Genomic DNA, 27381 nt, shown 5'->3' with positions numbered 1-27381 from the left:
AAAAATGGACGGATGGGTTTCGATATAGTTGTTCGAGATCACTGGGGGGTGATGAAAGCATCTCAGTGTATCACTAGAGCGGGATGTAGTGTTCCAGTAGCTGCAGAGGCCATGGCGGCTTTAGGTGCAATCAACTTCTGTCGACAACTGGAGATTTAGGCTCTATACGTTGAAGGAGACGCCAAAATGGTTGTGGAAGCAGTGCTGGCGTCGAAGCCCATTTGGAGCAAAGTGGGACATTTGGTGGAGGATATTTGGATTGCACTACAAGGTTTCCCTCAATGGCAAATGGGGCATGGAGGACGTGAGAAGAATAAGGCAGCCCATAGGCTAGCCAAACTAGCCTCCAGTCAAGAAATAACGAATAAGTGGATAGGAATACCTCCCGATTGTATTGTTGATATTATTAGGGTGGAGCAATTTGCTCTCACCCTATGATGAATCAATGAAATATTATGATTTTTTCTCAAAAAAAAAAAATAAACAGTATATTCTGGATAACCCTTTGCTGCTTGGCTTTGCTTGGTCAGCAGACCACATAATTTATTTAGCCAATTTTTAGTTTCTATTTTTTTTATTTGACACTATTTCAACCATGCTTAGTTACCCTTTTTCTTTGGTCAGTGGACCAAGAAACTATTTGACTGAATAATTTATTTAGCCAATTTTTAATTTTTATTATTTTTATTTGACACTATTTCATCTATGCAGTCTGTGCTTAGTAAACCTTTTTCTTGGTCAATGGACCAAAAAATTATTTATTTAGCCAATTTTTAATTTTTTATTATTTTACGTAATACTGTATCAACTGAAAAGTTTGTTATGATCCCAACCTTCCATCTATCTTGCTTGTTTGTTTTAGTTAATGAATCTTAATCTTACATTCTTACCCATTAATACCTATAAAAAAAAAAACACTTGATTTGAATGTTACATTAGTTAGAACATATATTTAAAATTTTGTTTGAAAAATAAAGTTTTTAAATTAAAAAGCGTTTTTTGTTTTTTTTGCAAAATCTTCATTTTTAAGTTATTGCCAAAAGTGCGTTTTGACAATTTTTAGGTTTTTTAAACCCTTAAAAACGCTTTCAATTTTTATTACCAAACAGATTTTTTTTTTTCTTCAAAAGGATTTTTGAGTGTTAAACACACTTTTAGGTCCCTCAAACGTACACCCAAACAAACCCTAAGTATGTCGACTATAAATCCAAAATGCTAAAAAGCAAACTCAACCCGACACACCTTAGAAACCATGCATCCAACAAATTCACGGAAATAGACCATCTCCATTTCAAGTTAAATGGAGAGAATCCATCTCCCAAATTCACCACATATCCCAAAAAAAAAAAAAAAAAAATGCCAAGGAGTTTACATCTTCAAACATAGGTATTTATGGCAAAACAGATAAATTCAATGAAACTATGCAAGCAACTCATAGCAAAACTATCAAAAAAGTTTTAATACCAGGGATCTAAATCTTGAGAAATTAATACTACGAGCACACCCAAATTGAAAATCTCAAACCTAGATGATAGCTATGATAGTATCAGTTATTCATATTCATCCTCATCCTGAAACTAACACCTCATGAGCATCACTTGCACTGGCTACAAGTCTGCAGGCCACTGACAATGCACAAGTATAAACACCACAAAAACTAACACAAATATTTCATCTTCATGATGCCTGAGTCCGGCTGGTTCAAACTACAAGCAGGTTGATTCATATTGAAACAGTGAGATGATAAAAGACAACAACCAAATTAACCAATGCAAAGAAGTTTTCTAACAGATTGTTTAACAGTCTATATAACCTTCTGCAATGGGTTGAACCGTCCTTAAATGTGATAAGTGATCTTAATGTTGGTAAGTATATATCAAGAAACAACATGGGATTTCCCTTGTATCTTTGCACTAGCCAAATCTGCAGGTATCGGGGAAGTTGCGTCGTCATCTTATATACAGTAGTCCAGGAACAAAAGAAATCAGAATGGGGAGCTATTAACAATCAAGAAGATCTAGGACACTATTTAACTAAGAGCTACTGGCATCAGCATTTACTTCTTATAACCAGAACTTGCACGTTCAAATGAAGAAGGTAAAAAGAAAGGATCTTTTTTCTTCTCGTATATCTCAAACAATTGCTTAGAGTGACCAACAGCTAGTCTTTTGCACTCAGAAAGACCTTTCTGGTCATACTTCTCCAACTCTCTAACGGATTTCCTCAGTTTCCCTTGTGGATCACCGTCTATAAGAAACTCCACCAAAGTAGTTTCCCTGGAGCCAAATGTATGTAAAACTTTATTACAAACTAAATGACAGCAGTTGATTAATCATCATATATATATATATATATATAAAAGCTGAATCATTCTTTAGAGGTAGTCTAGAATTACGACATATGGCGTGAATTCATTTTTTTTAAAGACTAAACCAGTTTTTTAAAGCATAATTTTTTAACCGATTTTTTAAGAAAAAATCGATTCATTAATTAGCATCATTAATTGAGTTAATTATATTTTAAGAGTTTTCTATATATAAAGTAGTCAATAAATTAAGTATTATTAATGTCCGAATCAAATAAGGAAACAAATAATATGAATATGTTTAGTCAATATAATAATATAATATGTATATTAAAAAGACGTCATATATATATAACCGGTTTTTTAAGAAAAAACTGGTCATTAATTGCGTTAATTATATTTCAATATAATCCAAATGTCATTAATTAGCGTCATTAATTGCGTTAACTATATTATAATCCATGTATTCTTCTTGCTAATTTTTTTTTTATACTATTCATTTTAAATCATATAAACTTATAGGAACAAAGATTTTTTTTATTTTTATTTAAAGAGGTGAGATATATTTTTATACGTCTTTTTACCTTATAATGAAAAATAATGTGTTTAAATTTTAAAATTAAATTATAAGTAGAATCCCACACATAGTGCGAGTTATAAGCTAGTTAACTTAATGTTGAGAGCTTCTTTTCTCTTAAACGGAACAAAGCGAATATTTTATTACAAATTAACTGACAGCAGGATAAGTTATATAAAAATCATGAATTAAAGATGACCATATACTGAAAAGAAAAGGTAAAAAGAGATATATACTTGTCACATGCTAGGAATGAGTACAGCTAGCATAAAGAAAACATACTAGAGTTAACAAGGAACAGCCTAACTACTTAAAGCTAATGGTCACAAATTACAAGACACAACTAGTTTATTAAATTTATCTGAAATGTGAGTCCAAACCCATCTCCATTACTAATGTTAGTGACAAAGAAAAAATTATAGTGGACTGCTCGCTTACCTGAGGGCATCAGACTTGTCAAATCCTTGATTACTGGAAAATGGCAAACCCAAAGGTGATTTCCTCACACAGGTTTGCTGTCTGTAAAGAGCACAAACAGCCTTCAGACAAAGTTCTGGATCCTTCTCAAATTCTGCAAGCATGTCAGCATCGGACTCCCACTTTTGATTATCTTTTTTCCTTTTGACTATTGGTGCAAGTTTATCAAGAACATCCGCAGTATCTGACTCACTGGAACTGTCGCTGCTATTCCTTTCCAAAATAAAATCATGCATTAAGTTTCTTGCTCCCACTTTCTCCTGAATTTGTCTCAGAATAACTTGATTCTGACTTAGTGGGACAGTAAGTTTATCAACATTGTTGCTACCAGAGGAAACTGCTCTAGCTAAGCTATTATTGGCAGGAGAACAATCAGGATCAATTAGAGATATAACATCTTTCTCACTCACATTTACACAAGAAGCTCTTTTTCTTTTCAGCATTGTGGTCCCATTTTTCACAACTGTTGGACCTGAGTGCACATTGTCTGCAAATTTTTGACTATTCATTTCTTTTCCACATAAAATTCCTCCCAGAGCACAATCCTCATCACTATCACTGATTTCAACAGTGGCTCTTGATGCAAATCTTTCACTAGCTGCCATGGAAAAAATAGGAAAAGCATTACTGAGATGCCAGGTATGCCGATATAATTTTTATCAGCACATTTTTGGAAGCTGAAAAATTAACAATTTCCTTAATTCTATCGTTATAATTTCATCAGTTACAAGGTGTTGCCGACCCGCCTCCCTATTTTAAAGGCTACATCTTTCACATCAAAAGCATGTTTCATTAATAAAGCCCATGAATAAAATTATTTTTAGGGAGCTGACAATCGTATTATATACATGTATCAAATTGCTCTAGCATTAAAAGCACCAAATACCACTTTCCCTACGAAATTTTTTGATATGTAGCTTATTTTCATTCTCCCCCCAATTGTTTGTCTTTTAAACTCAGCATGGGAGGAGAGTATGGGAATTGTAATACTTCATGATCAGCAGAAAGAATGTAATGTGCCCCAACCCTGTCACATATTATCAAAGTCATCTTAGTGAACAACAGAGCAGAGATTTGGTTCATATGCAGCCTGTTTTGTTTATGTATTGAATCATCTCATCACTCACAGGCCACAGCTTTAAACTAAAACAACAAATAATATATATAGCCTAAAGCAGAATTATACAGTTCAAGCAGGTCCCAGGAACCTTCCAATCACAGGAAATATATAATTATGCCAAATGAGAGAAGAAGAACATTCCCATTAAAGAATTAAAGATAATGCCCGACGGTTGAAGAACAACCAAGTGAAAGGGAGAAAATAAGATGATGGGAGGCAATGCTTAGAATGACTAGACTAATGGGCTGAAACATTTCACAAAAAGCCAAGTCATCTCCAAAGGAAGGGGGGAAAGGATATGCCAATCATGCTTCTCTCACTGACCCTATAATGATACAAATGATGACCCTTTACCTACCACAAATGTTATTGACAATTGAAATCTTCTATCGGGTTACTGTAGATAAAACGAAACAAACTTGAGATGGAGCTAGAAATTCCCACATCCCCTAATTGATACCCGCTATTAAGTGCTCCACAAAATCACTTCACCAAAACCCTCCACCTATCAAAAAGAGAATTTCTACCACTTTGACACACCTAATGGCCATGCTCTGCGCACTAAGCTGCGAAAAGCACAGCTTCAAAGTAAAAAGCAACCAAGTTATCCACATAATATCAAGTTTTTGGCGGGATATTCCAATTAGCACTCTATAAATATAAATCATTTGCTGAATTCTACATATAACCATAAGCATTCTTCTCATTACTATATTCGTTTAGGCTAAAAAGGTAGCACCAGCATATACTGGTAGAAGTGATCATCAAGAGATTCTCAACCAAGGAGATCCACTACATGAATAATTATCTATAGAAATCGGCTTTCCTGGTTGTTCCTCTTTAAATCTCTTTGTCATTTAGCCTTTGTTATGGAATAGGCAGCATGTTTTCACCACATTCGCACATCCTATGAAACATTTGAACATAGAACCAATTTAATAAGTTTTAACTCTAATCCACCAAACATATGTAAAATTTGTACCTGCACTTTGCAAATCCGTGTTTCCTTTGATCGCACTCGTATTTCCATCACAATCAAACGCATCATCCTCCATTTTCACAGGAACAGCGTTAACCTTATTCACATTCTCAAATCTTTCAAAGGCATTAGCCTCATCGCTCACCAACATTGCGGCATCTTCCTCCAACTTCGAAACCCTAATCTCCAACTCCCCAAACCTGCTCTTCCAAAGCTCAGCCTTGCTCTCAGCCTTCGCTTTCGCACACTCAAGCTCGCAGTTCTTCCTCCTGAGCTCAAAAAGCGCGCTCTTTTCCTCTTGCTGACCCTTCTTCACCTCCTCCAACAGCTTCTCGTACCTCTCCTCGGCCCTCCTCTCCTTCTCTCGCGCAACGTCCAGAGCGTCCTTCAGCAGAGCGTTCTCTTTCTTCGCATCCTCAATCTCTCTCTTCAGTCTCGTTTCTCTGGCTACCAGTTTCGCTTCGACCCGGTCGAAGTCCTTCGACCGGTACGCGATTCTCAACGTCGAAATCAGCTCCGAAATGCTCCGGTTCGTGGAGGCGTCATCGTCGTCGCTGTCCAATGCATACACAGGTGTAGACCCTGAACCCATTTTTGCCTCTTTCGGCACAGTAGAAAGCAGATTTCAAAATCCAAACTCACCAAAACAGAGAATCTTCAAGAGAGTAGGCAAAAGCAGATTTCAAAATCCCACACCAAAAGACTCAAATTTGAACCGTGCAGCGGCTCTTTAATGTAATAGCGGCTATTTAATGATGAACAAAATCATCACTCTCACCTGGGACGAAGACTGCATGATGATTGATGATCTTCCCAACATAGCATCATGAAACCTACTCAGCCTAGAAGACGGCACCGAAGCAATTAGCATAGGCAAAGTCCCAACAACCAAGCCGCTCTCAGCAATCCAACAAGCCCCACTTGCATTTTCGCAAAAACCCAGATGAAAACAAATCTCAACAAACTCTAAACTGCTAGTTTTGCTGAGAAGAACAGCTTGGCCTCAATTGGGTCTAGAGAAATGCCGTTCGGGTCTGCAGAGAACATTAAAAAAAAAATTAGGAAAAAAGAGAGTGAGAGTATTGCCTTTTTTTTTTTTTTTAGAGGGAGAGGGAGAGAGTATCTTTACTTAAAGATATATAAAAATGGGAATGCAAGCAAAATAGTGTTTTTTCCTTTGCATTTTAAATTTACTATTTTATTTTTACTCTTTGTTCATTATCATTTAGTTAAATAAGGTTTTTTTTTTTTTTTTTTTTTTTGACATTTCTTTAAATTGCAAAATTACTAATTCGTCATTCCTAAATCTAATCTAATGAATTTAAAAAGTTGTTCAGATATTTTTGTCTTTTATTTAAATTTACTATTTTATCCTTACTCTTTGTTTATTATGATTTAGTTAGATAAGGTTATTTTTGTCTTTTGACATTTATTTAGATTGTGAAACTACTAATTTGCCATTCCTGAATTTAATGAGTTTAAAAAGTTGTCTGAATATTTTTGTCTTTTATATTTAAATTACCATTTTACCCTCTGAGTAGGTAAAGAGCCCAACTTTTTTAGAGAGATTTTTTGGTCTTTTATGAAGGAAGCTTCAGGAATGGATGAGATTTAGATTAAGAAGAAATTATGGTGATTCAGAAGGAATGGGCAAGAAAGAAGAGCAATTTTTTTTTTTTTTTTTTCAGTTGCAGAATTGTGCAGAAGTCAAAAACAAAATCTACCTAAACCGATTTTGTATTCATAGAAGGAATGGAGGAGAAAGGAGTAAAAAAAAAAAAAAAAAAACCTAGAACTATTTGGATTCAGAGAAGAAATGGAGGAGAAAACGCGGAGAATTTTTTTTTTTATTTCTTATCAACCTCTTTGTTGCTATAGAAAAAGATTACAAGAGTAGAAAAAAAATCTGTCCAAAAATCCATCAATTTACTCCCACTTCTCCTCCTATTTCTTTGTTAACTTGTTCCTCACTTCCCCTCAATGAGGATTGAATAGTGGTTTTTATTTAATCATGCTAAGTTACCGTTTTGTCCCTTGGCTATTAAAGAGAATTTTTATTTGAAGGGCTTTTCTGTATTTTTATTTTTTGTTTTCACAATTTTTTTTATTGCATATGAGGTTACCAATTTGCCCCCATTAGTCTTCAGTATCTGATTGGTTGTTTTGGTATTTCACCCCTCTTTCTCATCTTCCAGTACCTTCCTCTTCATTAACATTTCTTCTCTTTCAAAAAATTGGTTTTCTCTCTTTCAAAAAAATTTTCCCCAAAATTTCTGTGAATTTTTTTGCTTCTCTCTGACAACAACCATACCGAAGGACGAATTCTTCTACCTAATGCATCCTCAAATCATGGACCTTGTTTTCATTTCTCTTTTCACCATCTTTGCTTCTACTCCTTTCCTCACATTGTCATGGTTTAGTTGCTTAGAAAGAGAACGATTACAGATAAGATTTGCATCAACTCTTCGACGTCTCTAGAAAAAAGTCCTAACATGCTTCTTCCACCGAAGATGGGTGGCGGAGAGTGACCTATCTCTCTCTCTCAAAACAAAATGGAGCAAAAAGTTTCGCCCATTTGGTTATTTCCCACGTACACGCTTCCCCTTTCTTTGTTTTTTTTTTTCTTCTTCCTCATATCCTTCCCCTTTCTCTTCACACGCACGCATGGCTGGGAGTGAGAGATGCTGAGATTGAGAGAGAAAGAGACGCAGAGTGAGAGGGAGAGAGATGCAAACTGAAGAAGAAGAAGAAGAAGATGAGAGATGCGAACTGAGGGAGAGTAAAGCCAAAAAGGGTATCTCGGCCATGGAAGCAAGAAAAGGTAAACATTTAGCTTTTCCTCTTCCATTTCGTTCTACCCATTGGATTTGAAGCTTGAAATCATGTTGATTTGTAGAAATTTTGTTGGGTCTGAAAATTTTGTTTATTATCTCTATCCTGACGTTGAACTCCTGTGTTATCTCCATGTGGTTGGTTTTATGAATAACAATTTATTAAAACAAAAATTTATTGAAAAGACAAGTTTTTAATCTTAGGTATTTTAATGTTTTAGACAATCCAAAAGAAGATCAACTTAAATCTAAGTTTGATGAGCATTTAATCATATAAACCTTCAATATATGTTCATTATAATAATCATCTTATAGATGGTGAACTGTAATGCCTCATTGATGATATTTACTCAGAAACTGAAGCGTCAATGTTCTATTAAGTGCTATTTGTTTTGATAATTTTGGATTTGATGTTTGATTCTTGTGTGTTTGGTGTTGTGTACTATTCTTTAACAGCTAGAAAATATTTCTTTCATGGTACAAAGAGTATGGTTCGATTATCTTGCTTTATAGTTGGAAGCCACTACTCAGTTTAAAAAAGCAATTATCAATAGGTATGGATGAAGCTCACTACACATCTTGATTTTTTTTTTAATAGGTGGTTCCCAATACATCTTTTTAAGGGAGTATCCTCTGAATATTGTTAACAGTTGATATGCATTTCTGTATTTTTGTCTAATTGATGAGGTAATCAAAGCGGGCGTGGTTCCTTGGTTTGTGGAGTTTCTGGGAAGGAATGATCTGCCCAACTTGCAGAAAGATGTCAATATGTAATCGAAATTGTTGGCAAGAGATGTCAATATAACACCAAGAATAAATTTGTAAATATTTTATGCTTTTGTTTTTTACCCTTAGCTCTCTTTTGTTGACTTTCATTTTCTCTTCTACATGCAGAAAGAATCATCAGTGGGACGGGCAACACAATCTACTGATCTAGGTAATGTAGTGTAATGTGCTTGACCAATTGTCCTCTTTTTATTATTTGTATGAACATTTGTGTGTAAATGTAATGTGAAAGTAAATTATGCCGAATCTGAGTCTACCTGTTTACTGATAACATTATGATAGCAGATTTCAGATGCATGTAGAGTGGTAATTGAGCATGGTGCTGTCTCCTTGTTTGTGCAACTTCTTAGCTTTGCCAGTGATGATATCAGAGAGCAGTTTGTTTCACTTCTCTTGTATAAATTTCAGGAAGTCCTCTGCTTGGCATTATTTATGTTTATGCTTTTTTGTTATCTAATTTGCATTGTTTTTTTTTTTTTTTTTTTCAATCAAATAATTATGCCCCCTATAACTCTTTTTTATTTTCCATGCTTAGCTTTGGACTTTCATACCTTTATATTCATTCTAAATTCCAAAATATTTCCAAGCTTAATTATCTCCCATAAGATATGTTTTCTTTTTTTGATGTCATTCCTAACATGTGGTTTTATTTTTTTTAATTTTTTTTTTTTTGGAGAAATCAATGCTACATTAGCAGTGTAGAGGTTTTAATCCATGTCTTGAATTTGATTAGATATTAGATATTGATAGAAAGGAGAAAACATTTTTTTGACTTAAGCATTTTTGTCTAGGAGGAAAAATATCTACTTTTGAACCCTCATTCACTCAAAGAAGATATTGTTTGCTTTGATTTATTTGGTGATAGTGTTTTGGGGACAACTTGAAGAGAGTAGTGCGGTTTACTTTTGAAATATTTTCTACAACTTTAGTTAGATTTGGCGAGAATGATTTCCTTATATAGAATGTTTCACGACCTGAAAATGTTTGTAATGAGTTTCATGTACAAATTGTTGGAATCGTGGTTCCAAAATGCTGTATTTCTTGACCCACTACTGTTCTATTTTAATGAATTAAACATGCTCCTTGAAACCATCCAATGCTTGGGGGGAGCATATATGAACAAATAAAGAAATAGAATGATGTTTAGATCAATACATAGAGTACCCTTTATTATTATTATTTTTTTTTTTGATAAGTAGAGTACCCTTTAATTTAATATACCAATGTGGTGAGCTAGACATCTGCAAATATCATAACAATGTTATTGTCCTCTCTATTCTCTAATAAATTATAAAAATTCCCCTCATCTTCTCCTTGCACTCTCTCTCTTGTTGTGTATGCTTGTGTGTTTATATGCTTTAGGATTTTTTATGTTGTTTAAAATTAGAATCAATAGCAAGGAAGTCAATGAACTGTCTTCTTGGCACTCAATAATTAAATTACTTTTCTATTTGATACTATAATTTTCTTAAAACATTTTGTTTAACAGGGCTTGTTTTTGTTGTTTCTCCTTCTATGGAGATGTGCTGAATGATTTGCACTGTTATTGGGTTTGCTTGTTAACTTTTTTTTTGGCTATTGTCCTCCCATGTTCAGGGATAGTACTTTTGAATATTTTAAGCTTATGTTTATTTTTCATTTCTTTGCATTTATAACTCCTTGCTCCTTTTTTTTTTTTTTTTTTGTGTGTGGAGGGTGAGTTGATTGAAAGAAACATTTACTACAATGGCTAGACAAGTAATCCACCCATTACAAAGAAGGGAACTTGAATCTCAATCAATAGTAAGATTCCTTCCATCCCTGCATTATCTTCATATTAATTTGATGTTTCTTTCACAGTTCTAGCCTAGATGACTCCAATTGTTGTAGATATATATATATTCTGACACATCAATATTGTTCTCTATTAAGGTTGTTTTTTTTAAAGAGCCATTTGTTTACTTTAGCTTACATGGTAATCTTATTACTACTAGATACCAACGTTTTTTTTTTTTTGGGGGGGGGGGTGGTTTTTTTTTACTCATATATGGTTCCATTTTTGTGTCTTAGTTTTGAAGTATTCGTTGTTCTTAGAATAAAATTTAGAAAAACATTTTTTCTTTGTGGAGAATGGCTTTAATACCCGTTGTAGCTAGATTGGCATTACATAGATGCACTTTTAATTTAAACATTATTTACATGGTTTTGAACCTATTGTTTTGTAGAGTTTCCATGTGTTGCAGATCATTCCCTTATTATTGGATTGTGATGCTTGTACAAAAAAATATCTTACGTGACATTGGGTTGTCTTTTTTAATGGACTCTTTGTTGGTTTTTTTTTTTTTTTTTGGATGAAAAAAATTTATACCTTGTACAAAAAATATCTTAGGTGACATTGAATTCAAATGTTGTAATTGAAGTCTATCTTTTTGTTTGTTTTCATGACATTATCAATCATTATTGAAATCAAACTATCCAATAGGTCAAATGTGAAATATGACATTTAAATATAAAGGGTACTTCTTCTTCTTTGATTTTTTTTTTCTTTACTATTTTTACGGTACCGACAAATAGCTTTCACTTCTCATGGAACCTTTGGAACTTTACTTTGTTGTGCAAGTCAAACATTCTAAAACTAATATCAACACTATTTTTCACACTAAGAGTACCCTTGTATCAATTAAAATGCTAAAATTTGAAAGAGTAAGAATCATGAAAACATAGCACAATTATATTAAAAGAATAATAAGGGAAATCTCAACTCTTCATAGAAATGAAATTGCATTGTAAATACATTTGTTAAAACAAATGCAGTATTGCTTTCCAAACCTCTAGAATCAGTATACTTTACACTTTTGTAGTATCTCCTTCAATATACCATGAATGTAAGCTAAATATAAGCTAAACAATTTTATCTTTGTTTCATTTTTTCTTCTTCTTATTTTTATGATTCATCAATCTTATCTTATTTTTATTCTGTTATAAATAGGAGGACATTACTAATATACATATACAAAGCCTTGCAAGGCTTTCTTTGGAGCAAGAATTCATTATTCGGTTAAGAGCTACATTGATTGATGGAGGTGGAGGACCACGCCAAAGATTCAACATAACTACCGTTCAAGAGCCATCAAATGAAGATGAATCAATTTCCACAACTCAAAAATTGCTAGCATTATCTACTCCTTTGACCAACTAAATTGCAAAGTGATGTATTTTAAAACAAATTTTAGTATCAAGTAGTGTGCAAGATTAAGACAAAACAAAAGCATTTTTGAAACTCATTATGTATTTTGAAACTCATGACAAACTAATTGTAGTAGCTAATAGTTTGCTTGGGTTAAGTTAGTTGCATGCTTTGATGGTGGCATGCTTTTGGTAATATTTATGTACAAGTTATTAGGATTGTTGAAAGGAAAATATAAAAGTAGATATACTATTATGGTGATAATTCATACATGCATGCTTTTAAATTTTTGTTATTCATGGAAACATGATTTATTTTAAACTTTATAGCTTTTCAAGGCCTATGATGCATTATAATAAGAAAACATTTGATTAAATTACAATTTTATGTACCTATAAGTTGGTTGAGATAAAAACATTGAACATGAATGTGCTATATATATATATTTCAATACCCTTTGATTTGAAGTAAGAACATATGTCTACTATGTAAATTAACTCTTTTTTAATATCATATTTACTTAATTTATAATTTTACTTTATTTGTTTAGAAAATTTAATAAATATTTGTTCGATCAATAATTTAGAAATTAAATATATTTTATAATATAGTATATACATATTAATTATAATGTTAACAACTATAGTGATACATAACACAGAAAATCAAGCACGTGCATTGCACGTGCCACCTCCACTAGTTACTAAAAATGCCTTGAGACTTTTTTGATAATGCTAATAATTTTTTGAAAATTTTATTTCCATGTTTACTTATTTTGCAATGCAATTCTTAAAGTTAAAAGTTCTCAATTTATTATATACAATTTTTTAATTTTACTTGATGTATCCTTCATTAGGATTTTTCTTTAAATTCTCAAAATACTCCCTTTTATTTTTAGAAACAAATACTTAAAATTTTTCTTTAAATCCCACCAAATATAAGAGTCATAAATAACTTCAAGTTTCAAAGCCTATAATTAAAAGGATAAAGCATGTAAATGATCTTCATGTCCCCAAGATGTAGTTTAATTAGTTGTAGACCACGCTTAATGAAGCGGAGATTACTAGTTTGAATTCCTCCCTCCACTTTCGTTGTGTGAACATGTCAAAAAAACAAATGACCTCAATCATATCGTAGCGGATTGCCATCATACATATCCTTCAACCAAAGAGAATCTAGCTCATAAAAAATAATCATGAATGTGTCCTTCAAAAGAACTTGACGTTTCTCAATACCTATCATCGACTAAACAGCTATAAAACAAAACATGTTTCATAGGTGGAAAATCTATAAGTGTAAACCCCCGATTTAATGAATATAAATACACATAGCCAAGGACGAAGGCAAAAATTATTATTGTATGGGCCAAACTAAAATATGATAAACATAATTTAAAACAAAAATGAAGAATAATCTCTGCAAAAACAACCATTAGAAGCAAAAAAAAATAAGTGTGTAGAGAAAGAAATGTCAGCCCAATTGAATCAAAAAAAAAAAAAAAAAAAGGTTCAAAGGTGTGCAAAGAATGATTCTAAGAGTTTATGACAATCTAAATCAGATTTTTGGGTTACCGATAGATATCGACCCATTTATGCTTGTTTGTGTATATATATATGTCAGTGATTCATCATACTTGGTGCTTTTTTGTCATATATATATAATGTTTATAGGTTTGTAGATTTTTTTTGAAGCAATTATTCATTAAATAAGAGATCAAGAGCATAAAGCTCTTACAAAGAAATATAGCCAAAAGCTATTGTTGAGTAAAACATAAACATAAAAACATAGAGTTCTATCTGTGTACCTTTCTTCTATAACTCACAAATAAGGATATTTGATAAGTGTTCTATAATGTATAGTGATGTCTCTCACGTACAGATTTTAAAGAACTCAACGGTGGTGTTTTATTACAATAACAAAACACATATGCCCACAACCTAAATGCTCTTTTGATGGAGAATAGAAGAGAGAATTGAGAGAGATTTAGAATTTATGTTTCTAAAATGATTTGAATGAATAATCTGTAGTTTTAACTTCCATCACATGTGTTATTTATAAATAACCAAAAGACACAACTCTTGGTTATGGAAGTTACTAATTCCAAGAGATACAACTCTTGGTTTTCTGTGGACCAACTCTACTGTGTGTATATTGAGGTCCAATTACTAACAGCTATGCAAAGTACAACATCGTAGATACACTAAAAATCTAACAATAAAAAACATATCTACATTTTCCAATCCAACCCATGTTCACATTTCATTTAAGGGGCAGATCTATTTTGCGCAGACTAGATCTGAATACGAGTAGGTCTTATCCCTAAAGAAAAAAGCTTTATTGACCCGGCTGTGCGACAAACCCCTCACACCAAACCTATCTCTCATCAACTCAAAGGCCATGATAACACAACAAAACAAGAACAAAATAAAGAAAACCAGTATCAATGGCAAGTTCCAGCAAGAAAATGGTAGAGGAAACCCGACGCGTGAGGCTCACCAACAAAGCGCATGAGATCCACACGATCCACGCCCTGGCTCGCACGGACCACACCCTGGCTCGCATGGACCACATCTGGCACGTGCCTAAAAGAAGAGAGAAAGTCTGGTGTCTACAGGGCATAGTGTGTAGTGACCAAAATAATCAATTAGGCTTAAGACAGCTTAATAAGAGGGTTAATTGGACTTTGGGTCACTAGGGGCACCCGGAGGGGCATTTTTAGAATTTTGGACCTCGAAGCTACAGTGGACGAACGCTCATGTGGGGGACCACACACAAGCGTTCGCCTGACAACCTTACACGAACGCTTGTGTAGGGACCAAGTTGAGTGCTTGTTGACCGCTGGTTTTTACCCGCATGTATCACTTGCCACCTGATCCCTTTGAGCAATAGTACACGAGTGCTCGCCCCTTTCTTGTTATTCACCATTTTGCCCTCAGACTCTTCCCCTATCAATAGAACCTCACCCCATTTCTATTTTTCCCACCCCATAAGCTTAGAAAAACTCTGTCATTTTGGTTTTGTGAGAGTAGTGAGATTTTGTGAGCATTTGGAGGAGTTTGCTTGGAGGATTTACTTGGTTGAGGTAATTCTTGTCGTTTTCTTGTGTTTCATTCTAATAGCTTAAACTTTAATATTGGTTAGTGTTTCCACTTGCGTAAATTAATTTTACTATCTAGAGACGTTGTTATGCTTAGAATAGTGTTAAAAAACCTTTTGATAGCATAAGAGACCGTTAGAAAACTCGAAAAACAAGTGGGTTAAATGAGGTTCACACCTGAACCTCACTAGATGAACGTTCGTCCCCTAGGTTGAGCGCTCGCCCAGGGCTAGTTCAGGGAATGGCCTTTTGACAGAGCATCCAACGACTCCTGTTTTCGAGCCTAGGGTTTATTTTAGTGGACTTAAGACTAATAGAAGGTTTTTCACAGATTTGGAGAGTCTGGAATGGAAGTGTACTCGAAGAATCTAGTCGATCCAAGTGAGTTTTAACTCACATAATGCTTGCCATTATTTTCTCACATGTGCACGTCTATTTTGTGTACCAAAACATACACATTTGCAACTCTCATAGAGATATATTTTCTGCTGCACATGAACTCTAGCTTTTGTAAAAAACGTTGTACTTAACATTTTAACGAAAGTGAGACTTATAAAAAGCATGCATGTAAAATATGGATAAGAAAGTCCTTAAAAGGTAACTCAATCGGCTGGGGACCACGCCTCAGTGGTCATTAGTTTGAATCATCATCCTCCCTCTTGTGTGGATATGTCAAAATAAATAAATAAATAAAAAACAAAGAAGATAAATTATATCGTATAATATGGTACACCGGTACGTGCGAGATAACGGCCATGGGTTTACTATATATGTTAACTTTATGGTCAAATGTGTGTGTTATTATATATGTTTTGGGTCCAATGGTTGTTTCGTGACCTGTGCAATCTTAACGGATTACTATACATGTTAACTTTATGGTCCAATGGTTGTTTATATATATATATATATATATATATATATATATTAAAACAAAAACACACATGCAACATGAAAGAGAATGTCATACTTTTCAGCTTTTTTATTTGGCTACTGTTAATGAGAGATGTCCAAACTCCAAAGTCAATATGTTTTGCGCTATCGTAACCTACAGTAATATTTGAAGGATGATAGTACTATTATTATTTTTTTAATCTAAAAGAACCTTGAAACAACATCATCCTTCCCCTGTTTAAAAAAAAAAAAAAAATTACACAAAAAGAATGAAAAAAGAAGAAGAAGAAGAAAACGTGCTTGAGCCTCTCACAAAAATTAGTAAAAGGAAAAGTATAGGGGCATAAACCAATTTACTCAAAACTTTCATTATAAATTAAATTTTTTCTACCCACACAAAAAAAAAAAAAAAAATTGAAAAATTTCTAAACAGCTTGTAGGGGCCACAACCCCTACAGGCCTACATGTGGCTCCTGCTAGATTATATATGTTACAAACATTATTTTTCAGTTATTTGGTCATTAAACTTTGAATAAGCCATTAATTGTTTTTAAAAGGTTGACCGTTAGATATTAAAATGTTTTACTTATTTTTTTTACCGTTTGTATTTAAGTCATCCGTTGTTGACCGTTTGGCTTTAATATGATTTTGATACGTTGATGACCGATTGACATTAAGGCAGCAATTTTCCATACATTTTCTTCCAAGTTTTTCTTTAAGACATGATCATGGGTTTTAAATGAAAAAGTATCCTATCACTTCTATAAAAGAGGAGAAGACTTTTTTTTTTTTTTTTTTTAATTGAATAAGGGAAAAAAGAGGAGAAGACTTAGATGTACACACACATCATTCAAAACTCTCGTACAGTACTAGCTAGTGGGATTTTCCATTTTACCAAAGTTTGGTATTTTTTAGTGAGTTTTCCGACTTGCTTTAAAATTGCTCCTTATTTCTAAAGGGAGTTTTTGTACTCTATTCTTCATCATCTTTGTGCTTAATCTTCCAGTTAAAGGGTTGTTCATTTGATCTTCGTTACTTGGAAGTGCGTCCTTAATGAAGGTAGACGCTATAGTCTAATCTTGGGAAGTTGTGTGTCAAAAGATCCGATTGCACCGAGTTATACACTCCGGGAGGTACAAAATCAACCTTTAAAGACAACGCTCTTGCGTGATTCTATAACTTTGTAAGATTTTTTCTTGCTTTAATTTTATTTATTGTATTCTATTTATTTTATTGTTAATTGTTTGGATTAGTTTTATTTAGTGTCAACAAGAATTTTTGTATCATCCAATTATTTTTTCCAACATCTCCACCATTGCACATAGCGTACAAGTTATCATATGATACACTCAAATATTTATAAATCACATGCATCAATGTAAGGGTTACTGTTCATCATTTGTCAATATCATCATAAATGCAATATAAGTATAATATATGTTGTAACAAAAAAATCATTTTATAGTCAAACTCCATATGATCTTTCAAAATCCTTAACCCCTTATTTGTAAGGTTTCCGTTGTCTCGAAATATCCATAGTACAATGAGGATGCCTTGAACATTGTTGCAAATGGGTGCGTTTGGTAAACGCTTTTGGAAAAGGCAAGACAAAGGAAATTTATCTCACTTTTTCATTTTTTTCAACATTCTCTTACTTTTTACATTACATCAATCACTTTTTATTACTTTTCAAATAAAAAAATCTATACAAAACAAAATTTTTTTATTTTTCCATACCAAACATTCTTACTTTTTCACTTAAAAAAAAAAAAAAATGAAACCGAAAAGAAATCATTTATCAAACGAACAATCTTCTACCAGAAGCTCAACCGAGTTCAACCTCAAGAGGCCCACAATATTAACAAATCTGTAATTGTGAACCCTTCGTACATGGTGCGACTGTCACGAAACAACAATTGAATTCAATGTCAAACATTAAAAGTAAGTTTTTTTGACCATAGTGCTAACCATTTTAAATTTAATAAAGTCCATGATATTATCATGCACGTATCGATGTACCATATCATATGATACAATTTATTCTTTACCATATTTTATATGTATGCATTTACACACTGACATTTTCATCATTTTATTTAATTCACTCCTCATTTTCACAAATTAAAGTTAACAGTAATCTAAAATGTATTATGTGAGTTGTAAACATGGACGTTTAATACATGAAATAATCATGTTATATGAAAATAATATAATAATAAGTATTTGTGTGAGTTTTATTCACTTGAATAGTAGGGTTCCTCCACAACTTCCTCCTAAGATTCCCCAACCTCAAAATATGAGAAAATACCTCAAGTCAAATTTATATCGAGATGAAAATATATGTGTAAAATGATCATTCTAACCACTCACCCAACGTTGGTGTATTGCATAAACAGAATTCGTCAAATGTTTAAACAGAATTTGATTTAGATTATTTTATTGGCATAACACATGGACCTCTGAATTTACTTTAATACAATTACGAACAATTTGTAATTTATGCCAACTATAATAAATAATTTTGCATTCGTCCATGTTTTATAATTTTTAAATACACGTTGGTACATGAGTCCGTACATCTAAAATCCTGGAGGTTTGCAGGCGTTTACCAAAACGACCCTCCCTTCGAAACAAGCTACGGGGAAGGTCGAAGGACGAAAGTGTAATTGCAAATAGAAAGGGGAACCCAAATTCGCATTTAGCCCTTTATTCGCTAGCCGGGAAAGATTTGGGATTTTAGGTTATCTATTGAGTTCAGTTCATTCATTTTTGCGCCATCAATGGCTTCAGCGAAAGACGCCGATCCAACCCTAGGGTACCTGACCCGAAAGGACACGGAAGTGAAGCTCCCGCGGCCAACCCGGGTCAAGAACAAAACTCCGGCGCCGATTCAGATCACTGCCGAGCAGATCCTCCGCGAGGCCCGGGAGCGCCAGGAGGCGGAGATCCGTCCGCCGAAGCAGAAGATCACTGACGCCAACGAGCTCTCCGAGTACCGCCTCCGCAAGCGCAAGGAGTTCGAGGACCTCATTCGCCGGGTCCGATGGAACATCAGCGTCTGGATAAAGTATGCGCAGTGGGAGGAGTCGCAAAAGGACTTCAAACGCGCGCGCTCCGTGTGGGAGCGAGCGCTCGAGGTCGACTACCGGAACCACACGCTGTGGCTCAAGTACGCCGAGGTGGAGATGAAGAACAAGTTCATCAACCACGCGCGCAATGTCTGGGACCGCGCGGTGTCGCTCCTGCCGAGAGTGGACCAGCTTTGGTACAAGTACATCCACATGGAGGAGATGCTCGGCAACGTTGCCGGCGCCAGGCAGGTGTTCGAGCGCTGGATGAACTGGATGCCGGACCAGCAGGGCTGGCTCTCGTACATCAAGTTCGAACTTCGCTACAATGAAGTCGAGCGAGCTAGGCAGATCTTCGAGCGGTTTGTTCAGTGCCACCCCAAGGTAGCCGCGTGGATCAGGTACGCCAAGTTCGAGATGAAGAACGGCGAGGTCGTTAGGGCGAGGAGTGTGTACGAGAAGGCGGTGGAGTTGCTCGCCGATGATGAGGAGGCCGAGCAATTATTCGTCGCCTTTGCTGAGTTTGAGGAGCGGTGCAAAGAGACCGAGCGCGCGAGGTGTATCTACAAGTTTGCGCTTGATCATATACCGAAAGGGAGGGCCGAGGACTTGTATAAGAAGTTTGTAGCGTTTGAGAAGCAGTTTGGGGATAGAGAAGGTATTGAGGACGCCATTGTGGGGAAGAGGAGGTTTCAGTATGAGGACGAGGTGAGGAAGAATCCACTGAATTATGATTCGTGGTTTGATTATATTCGGTTGGAAGAGAGTGTTGGGAATAAGGAGAGGATTAGGGAGGTTTATGAGAGGGCCATTGCTAATGTTCCTCCGGCTGAGGAAAAGCGGTATTGGCAGCGGTATATTTACTTGTGGTAGGTTTAATTTTACGGTTTGAAATTTTGTTTTCTTCGATTAGTGTTGTTTGGGCTTCATATGCCTGATTGCTTGCTTGTTTAATGTGTGATTGTAGGATTAATTATGCGCTATATGAAGAGCTTGACGCCAAAGACTCTGAACGAACGAGAGAAGTGTATAGGTAAGCGTTGTCAAAAAACTTTAAATGTAATGTTCTCGGAGAATTTGTCTTTTTTGTAGTTCGTACAGGTCATATATTGCATTAATTTTCTGCTTGGACTTAAAAAGCCTGGTAAAAATTGCTGCCATAGATTTGTTGTTTTCGTTGTATGCATTTCATAATCTTGTTGGTCCTTAGCTTATATGGGTTGTTTGCATCTCATCAATTATAAACTTAAACTTCGTAGTTTTTGTTTTGACATACACATGGGGTATTGTTGTGTTCGTGCAATTTTTGATGCAGTTCTCTTTGCAAGCTTTCGTTGTTGTTTTCATGTGTGGTGTGTGTGCCTTGGGAATTCAAAACTAGCTATAAATTACTTCAGTGTATATGTTTTGCAAGTTCTTGCTATTGGGGGTGGTAGTTTAGGGGGGTAAAGTGTTATCTATCCATTATTTTTTGATAGAAATTGGTGCTGCTGTTATGCACCCATCATAGTATCTTGTATGCTTTGAAGTTTCAACTAGTTGGAGGGGACCGTTGGAAGTCATTGAAGAATTAACTAAAGTGGAATATACATTTTATAAACTTTTGATGTGCTGTAGCTGGTCAACTTTAGTTAGAAGTAATTTGATATGCTCTTTCTTAGGTGTCTGTAAATTTTTATAGATAGATATGCAGTTAAATTGCTAATTAGGTTATGATTGGGGGATTGGTCATTATTCCAAAGAAGAAACCAGGGACAAAAAAGTAATGACTATAAATGTGTGTTGAATGGCCTTGCTTTGAAGGGGTTCTTCGTCATTAAAAAAAAAAAAAAGTGTTTTGAAAACCAGCGCATAAGAATGTATATTTCAGTTTACATTTTGAGTACTTTGGCTTATATGCATTGCATGTTCATTATCAAAAAAAAAGAAAAAAAAAAGAAGGGGTTGATTATTGATTGTAAATGGTCATGGATTTGGATTTTGGGATTTTAGGAGATTTTTGTATTGCACAACCATTTGGTTGTTAGTGATCGTGAACTATTGACAAATCAATTAGTGACTTTACAGGGAACTATAATTGTTTCCAAGTTAGAAAGCTCTGTAATGTACACTTTTATTGTAAAATTATATGAAAACTCTTCGTACATATCAACTGACATACACCCTCACTCACAAGCGCACTTTTATCTTGGTTTTCCTATATATGATTAACATGTGTGAATGAATCCAACTGACTTTGAGGAGATTGCTCACTCACTATTAATTTTTCCAGGGAGTGTCTTAAGCTGATTCCTCATGAGAAATTCTCTTTTGCTAAAATATGGCTTTTAGCTGCCCAGTTTGAGATTCGGCACCTGAACCTCAAGGCTGCACGACAAATTCTAGGAAATGCAATTGGCAAAGCTCCTAAAGATAAGGTAATTTAAAGGTTAATATCAAGTATTTGTATCATTGAGTTGGTATATTCTCACAACTCTAATTGTGCTTTTTAATAAAATAGATATTCAAGAAGTATATCGAGATAGAGCTGCAGCTTGGAAATATAGATCGCTGTAGGAAACTTTATGAGAGGTATCTAGAGTGGTCGCCAGAGAATTGCTATGCATGGAGCAAGTACGCAGAGTTGGAGAGATCTTTGTGTGAGACTGAGCGAGCTAGGGCTATTTTTGAGCTTGCGATTGCCCAACCAGCTCTGGATATGCCAGAGTTGCTGTGGAAGGTACATGCATAAGGCATTCCTCATTTTAATCAAAGCTAAAATACTGTGAAAATGTTTATTCTTGCGTATAGCTTTCATTGCTAATTATGTACATCCCTTTTAGTTGCACTATTACTTATCCTGAGGGTGATGCTTTTACTTATGTTTTTCTTGATTCTTTCCACTATTTCTTCCATTAATTTTGTATTGCTTACCAAAAAGGAAGAAAGAAAGTTATTGTTTTCTGATTTTTAAAATTTCTATCCAAAAAGGGGACCGTTCAAAAGCATCTATTATTGTTGATATCTCTGTTTGATTGCTGGTAAAATATGTAAAGTTTGTTATTCCCTTTTTGAAGCCTACATATAGGCAGTAGCGTCTTATATAGTCTGATTTGTTTTGCCGTTTGATATATCAAATTCATGAGGGCTTTTTTATTACTAATATAGTAGATTTGATTTGATTGTAGGAAAACTTTGAGATACTATTAATGTTTGTTGACTATTTTGATTTGGAGATAACTAATAATAATACATATATTTATTTTCATGACAGACCTATATTGACTTTGAAATATCAGAGGGTGAGTTTGAAAGGACCAGAGAACTCTATGAGAGACTTCTGGACAGAACTAAGCACCTGAAGGTATGGATAAGCTATGCCAAGTTCGAGGCATCTGCTATGGAGGATGGTGGGGGTTCGGATCTGGCAGAAGAAGATCTCCAGGAACAAACGAAGCATTGCATTCAGCATGCAAGAAGTAAGCAATTTTGGCAAAATCCAATTCTTACTTTTCTTAATTTATTATATGATTGTTTTTGAATTTCATCACTACTTACATTTTTCCTTTGTTTTCCATGAATCAGGGGTGTTTGAGAAAGCTATAAACTATTTTAGGACTTCTGCACCTGAACTGAAAGAAGAAAGGGCGATGCTCTTGGAAGAATGGTTGAATATGGAGAGTAGCTTTGGCAAGCTAGGAGATGTTAGTCTAGTCCAGAGTAAGCTGCCAAAGAAGCTGAAAAAGAGAAGGCAGATTGTAACTGAGGATGGTCCTTCTGGGTATGTATCACCAACCTTAATCTTTCTTTGTAAGATTCTGATGTTAGTCTCATCAAATATGCCAATGGGCAGCACCCTAACTGGTGAACACAAACCATGTCATTTTCACTTGCTTGGTGAACTTTTAAGTTAGTATTTTAATACTGAAATTTGGACATTCGAGGCTAAAGCATTATGCATGAGCCAGTTGTCACTTTTACTTGTGGGTTTACCGTCCACAATCCCCAATTTTAGGATTTCTCTCCAGCTTCCCTTGATATTTGTGGAAGTGCTGAATCAGAATGCTTAATAGGGTCTGACAAGCATACATTTGCACTCAAGAATATCCATTTGAAGCTCTCATATTTTAGTTTTCTTTTTCAAAGTTAAGCATTTTTTGAAGGAACTTCCTCCGACCTAATTTGGAAGAAAAGTGTCCTTTTTGGAATCATTGTTACCGGGCTCATATATTTCAATCAACTGGTGCAGGGCTGCAGTTTTGATTTTATTATGTTCTATTCCGTTGTAAGCTTTTCCTTGTATTCCTCGTTTGCTTGTGCTAACAAATTTGAAATGTCAGGTATGAGGAGTATATTGACTATCTGTTCCCAGAAGAAACTCAGACTACAAATCTTAAGATATTGGAAGCTGCGTACAAGTGGAAGAAACAAAAGATATCTTCGGATGACGACTAGCATGGTAACATGCTTTTTCTTTGGTGTAAATACACATTTTTTATTACTTTAACTGGGTGAAAATGAAATAGTGTACCTGCTAATGAGATTCTTCTAGAATTTTGAGGGAACTAAAGTATTCTGGGGAGTGTTTAGGAATTTAGATTCTGAGAAGGTGAGGAAACAACACTCTTAAGGGCTCAAAGTAAAAATGTATGGTTGGTCAATTCCAGTAATGCACTTTGAACTCTCATATTTGATTATAGTTTGTGTTATGTGATATTCACTATGAATAATTTTTTCAAACGCGTGTAAAGAAATGGGTGTTTTTACTATGTTCAACCAATTCGGAGATGAATTTTCCATGGTACACGGTATGGAATTTGCCCCGTGTTTTGGTTCCTTCTACTGGCCATAGGAATTATGGAATCCGGAGTTTAAAGGATTAAAGCCTTTTTGCCTTATTCACTGTCCACATGGGCTTGAATTTGCATTGGCTGAGGCAGACAATAGTGAATCTGGAAATGGCGGAAAGAATGGGTTGTTCCATAGATCATCTTGTAAAGTTTGGTCATGGTTATGATTAGTTGAAAGCGAATTTTGATAATGATCTGACTATGAATAATAGATTTGAGTCATTGTTAGATCTCAGGATCTTCTTTGCAAATCTTTGAGTTCGAGTTCGGCAATGCAATATGCTTTAAACGGGGCATGACGGCTAGCTAAATTAGCCAAGTAATGCTATATGTAGGGTTTTTATCCCCAAAATGTGATGTGTAGGAACATTCACGCACAAACCGGTAAACTATGATTTAATGGCGATTTTAAAATTTACATCATTTTTGGGAGATAAAAGAGTAATAAAAGTCTTATTCAAATCCGACTCTGTCTGTTGGCTGTTGCAAGTTATTAAGCATTCTCTCCAGGCCTAATTTTTTTTATTTTGTTGGGGGTGGGGTTGTTCTGATCAATTAATACACAAAAATGGACCACCGAAGGGAGGCGAAAAAACAAAATCTAAGGGGATTGATGTCAATGATCGAACCACGATAATGAGAATGAGAATGCTTATACGTTGAACTTATGAAATTTCCGAATTGGGATGGTGTATTGTGCAGAAGCCTGCGAACTTTAGAGATAAATAGTTGTAATTGCCCTAGAAGATTATGGCTCAAGGAGAAAGCTTTTCTGCCCATGAAAAAAGAGAGTTTCCAGAGTAATCTCAACAGGTAGGGGCTCATCTCGACAGGTAAATTGTTTACATACCCGTTAATTACGTGAAATTAATAGAAACAGGAAACGCTTAACCCATGTGCGCCGCCTACATGTTGCATGTCTTTTTCTTACGTAATGAAAATGATGGGTTGTATGCACAGGAGTCCTTTCTTAACAGGCCAAATGCCATGATAAGAGTGCTCAAACCCTTGAAATAATATAACGTGCTTTCTTTTTCTGACAAAAATACAACGTGCTTACTACGCAGTAGCATTGACTCAAAGTGGCAATAGCTTAGTGGCCCGTCTTGCACATGCAGCCGCTCTGTCCAACTGTTGAATTGGGCATCGACTTCGACTGATCATAAGAGTATGATTCTAGTGGGTATCCTCGTACCATTTTTTTTTTCCTTAAGCAATAAAAATAAAAGGAGAAAGATAAGATTACAACAAATAAAAACACCCAAAAAAAAAAGGATGAGACAGCCCAACAAAATTTTTAGTACAATCAGAATAATGCATAAAACACCTTAAAATAATTGGGAAAATGCCAAATGAATTCTTGGCACAGAGGCTAAGAATGATGCTGCTTAAAATGACGGTTAGTAGGGGCAATCTAGAGTCGAAATCGCCTTGAACAACACTTAATTGCAACATTAATTTGAATTGAGAACCAAAAGAATGATAGGATCATAGGAGCATTGTAGCTGGCTGGACCGAAGTTGCCAAAGCGGAGCATCACTGCATTGTCTGGAGGTGGAGGTACCCAACGAAGAAAGCTTGATGAACACCTCAATTGGATCTTCAATCAGATATGAGTGTCTCCATATGCAAAAAGAAGATATCATCTATGGAGATCCAATGTGAAAGAAGAGAGGGAAGCCAACACACGTTGACTAAAAAGAAGTTGCAAATGAGGAAATACAACTTTACTATAATTTTCATAAAAATTACTATGATATATGATTAATAAATCAATTACTAATTAATTAAATGACTAATTACCTTTTACTTTCATGAACTACTACTCATTCATAAAGTATTATAGAGTGGATTGGAGGAATTTAAGAACAATTTGGAGAAAATTTATTTATTTATTTATTTTATATGTCTATTGTTCTTCAAAATAGTTGGGGTAATTCACAAGTTAATGCCCCCCAATAGTACAAGCGGAAAAGCAGGAAATAACCCCAATTCCCTGCAGCTATTTGAGCGGGTCTATCTCCCCACCCCACCCATGGGCCATTACCGGACAAGACAACGGACGAACGCGGGAAATGGCTCACGTGGTATCACATATAAAGTACCTAATAATTTACTGGCAGAAGACATCTCACGCTCTTTTGCTCTGACTCGAAGAGAAATTCACGTGCATATTCAGTGGTTTTCGGTGTAATAAATACCATATCAAAGGGTATTTCTATCGAAAAGAAGCGCCAGTTTCTTCTCGAGACTCCACTTAAGGAACAACAACTCAACAAGTCATTACAAGTGTAACCAGATGGGTTACATGTCATTTTCTTTCTCATTTTTCAATTTTCTTTTCTTTTCTCTGAAATTAAGACATTTTTTTTAATTAAATATTTGTTTTTATTTCGATTATTGTACTGTATTTCAGATCTCCAGGGCGAGAAATCACGTTCAATTCTCAGGTAATATTTTATTTATTACTGATCAAATCATCAAAAGGATTAAATCAATTAAGTTCAAATCACCATCATTTTTGAAAACCTTAAGAAAATTGAGAAAAAAAAAAGTGAAGCAAAAAATACGAAAAAAAACTCACTACCTTTTTTTTTTCTTTTTTTTTCTTTTTTTCTAATTTACAAATTATAGAATTATTCACGTCATTTTCAAAATAAGATTCTGTACTTTTTTTCTTTTACTTTTTGCATGCTTTAGTAATGCTTTTTATGATGGTGTTGGTAAAATTCTTCAAAAATATACTTTTGGTATGAAATTTTCCTGTATCTGTCAGTTTCACATTTAATAGTCACCAAATTGTTATTATTATTATTATTATTATTATTCATTGGGGAAAAAGTTATAAATGAGGTATTTTCCACTTTTTTTATTTTTATTTATTTATTTTTTATGAATAAGCAATTTCATTAAAGCTCAAAACCAAAATACCAAGGAAGCACCAAATACAAGCCTTGACAACAGGCTCAAGACTGTATTTTCCACTCTTGCTCTTATGGAAAAATGAATGAGGGATTAATTAGAAATATTTTCAAACACAAAGTGGAAATGAGAACAAAGATCCTCTCAATGAGAACAAAGAGGGGAGTTAGTTTTATTTGAAGAACAATTTTGCCCTTAAAATAAAATCAATTGATTTTGTTTAAATAAACTAGAGAGGATCCAAATACTGAAAATTGGCTCACTTAACTAAACGATGTACTATAAAATTGAAACTTAGCTCATATTTAGTAGTGTATTTTTTTTCGAGAAATT

General features: G+C 34.5%; 2 protein-coding genes and 1 long non-coding RNA gene across 4 annotated transcripts; 2 read left to right on the top strand and 1 right to left on the bottom strand.

Moving 5' to 3' along the window:
* Window positions 1-1658: 1658 nt before the first annotated feature.
* Window positions 1659-6537, bottom strand: LOC132174740 (uncharacterized). 2 transcript variants are annotated; one of them, XM_059586397.1, is made up of 4 exons: window positions 6237-6537; window positions 5462-6113; window positions 3321-3957; window positions 1659-2276 (listed from the first exon to the last, which is right to left on the bottom strand). In XM_059586397.1, exons 2-4 carry the CDS (start codon window positions 6048-6050, stop codon window positions 2057-2059), a joined length of 1446 nt encoding a protein of 481 aa, XP_059442380.1. In that variant the 5' UTR covers window positions 6051-6113; window positions 6237-6537; the 3' UTR covers window positions 1659-2056. The 2 variants fall into 2 exon arrangements, with proteins under 2 accessions (XP_059442380.1, XP_059442379.1); XM_059586396.1 differs by having other exon boundaries at window positions 5462-6537.
* Window positions 6538-8855: 2318 nt separating this feature from the next.
* Window positions 8856-12065, top strand: LOC132176416 (uncharacterized). Its single transcript, XR_009439521.1, has 3 exons — window positions 8856-9226; window positions 9361-10857; window positions 12044-12065. It is a non-coding gene; the product is annotated as an uncharacterized LOC132176416 (long non-coding RNA).
* A 6882-nt stretch (window positions 12066-18947) lies between these two features.
* On the top strand, window positions 18948-23973 carry LOC132175388 (uncharacterized). Its single transcript, XM_059587328.1, has 7 exons — window positions 18948-20166; window positions 20265-20330; window positions 21570-21714; window positions 21798-22016; window positions 22551-22755; window positions 22862-23057; window positions 23617-23973. Exons 1-7 carry the CDS (start codon window positions 19010-19012, stop codon window positions 23729-23731), a joined length of 2103 nt encoding a protein of 700 aa, XP_059443311.1. The 5' UTR covers window positions 18948-19009; the 3' UTR covers window positions 23732-23973.
* The last annotated feature ends 3408 nt before the right edge of the window (window positions 23974-27381 follow it).

The sequence above is a fragment of the Corylus avellana genome, chromosome ca3 (assembly GCF_901000735.1).
Source record: "Corylus avellana chromosome ca3, CavTom2PMs-1.0".
NCBI lineage: Eukaryota > Viridiplantae > Streptophyta > Magnoliopsida > Fagales > Betulaceae > Corylus > Corylus avellana.
This window is presented reverse-complemented; position numbering and strand designations above follow the sequence as displayed.